This window comes from Crocuta crocuta, unplaced genomic scaffold, assembly GCF_008692635.1.
Source record: "Crocuta crocuta isolate KB4526 unplaced genomic scaffold, BGI_CrCroc_1.0 scaffold978, whole genome shotgun sequence".
In the NCBI taxonomy this organism is placed as follows: Eukaryota; Metazoa; Chordata; class Mammalia; order Carnivora; family Hyaenidae; genus Crocuta; species Crocuta crocuta.
This window is the reverse complement of record NW_027530876.1, coordinates 672,148-672,975: the sequence shown is the minus strand read 5'-3', so window position 1 is coordinate 672,975 and position 828 is coordinate 672,148. Positions and strand designations below refer to the sequence as shown.

Here is an 828-nt window from a genome sequence, read left to right as displayed (position 1 = left end):
CTGCACCCAGCCCAGGATGTCTCCCCACAGCCTGCAGAGAGCCCAGTGCCCCTCCTGCAGGGGCCCCCCTCCTCCCCGTTCTGCTGGCCCCTCCCGGAGATCTCCCAAGGCACCCACAACTTCTCGGAGGAGCTGAAGATCGGAGAGGGCGGCTTCGGGTGTGTGTACCGGGCTGTGATGAGGAACACGCCGTATGCTGTGAAGAGGCTGAAGGAGGTGGGTGTAGCGTCCCCGCAAAGGCCCTGGCGACTCGCCAGCAGACCCTCGCTTTTCTGGGCCTTCCCCCGTGCTTACCCATGGACCTCCTTCAGCCCTTCGATTCCCCGGTTCAAGGTCCCCAGCCCCTTGGTTGTTCTGGGCGCAGGACAGGTGGCAGTGAGAGTGGCCATCAAGCCTTGGCTGCCAGAGCTTCACGCTGCCTCCCTGCCCTCGTTTTCCTTGGGGGCCGCAGGGGGCAGACCTGGAGTGGACCACAGTGAGACAGAGCTTCCTGACCGAAGTGGAGCAGCTGTCTCGGTGAGCCTGGGGCCATCCCTCCTGGATGGGGGCAGAGGGAGAGACGCGCCGGGGCCCCCTTGGCCTCCGGGACCGCAGATCGTGGCGCCTGGCTCCCTCCGGCCCCCAGAGCCTTGCCGGGCCCAGCCAGGACTGCCCACCGCCACGATGGCCAGGTGGAGCGGGCGCTGGAGGCCGGAGGCCAGAGCACTCAGGTCCCACTTTTTCAAGCAGGTTTCGTCACCCAAACATTGTGGACTTTGCTGGCTACTGTGCTGAGAGTGGCTTCTACTGCCTCGTCTATGGCTTCCTGCCCAATGGCTCCCTAGAAGA

General features: G+C 65.2%; 1 protein-coding gene across 1 annotated transcript in view; it reads left to right on the top strand.

The window, feature by feature from the left end:
* Positions 1–828, top strand: part of IRAK1 (interleukin 1 receptor associated kinase 1) — a 13,244-nt gene that overhangs the window by 7,195 nt on the left and 5,221 nt on the right. Inside the window, exons 3-5 of the mRNA XM_077769611.1 lie at positions 11–216; positions 452–516; positions 730–828. Of these exons, the coding sequence (XP_077625737.1) occupies positions 11–216; positions 452–516; positions 730–828 (370 nt within the window). The remainder of the gene's footprint in view (positions 1–10; positions 217–451; positions 517–729) is intronic.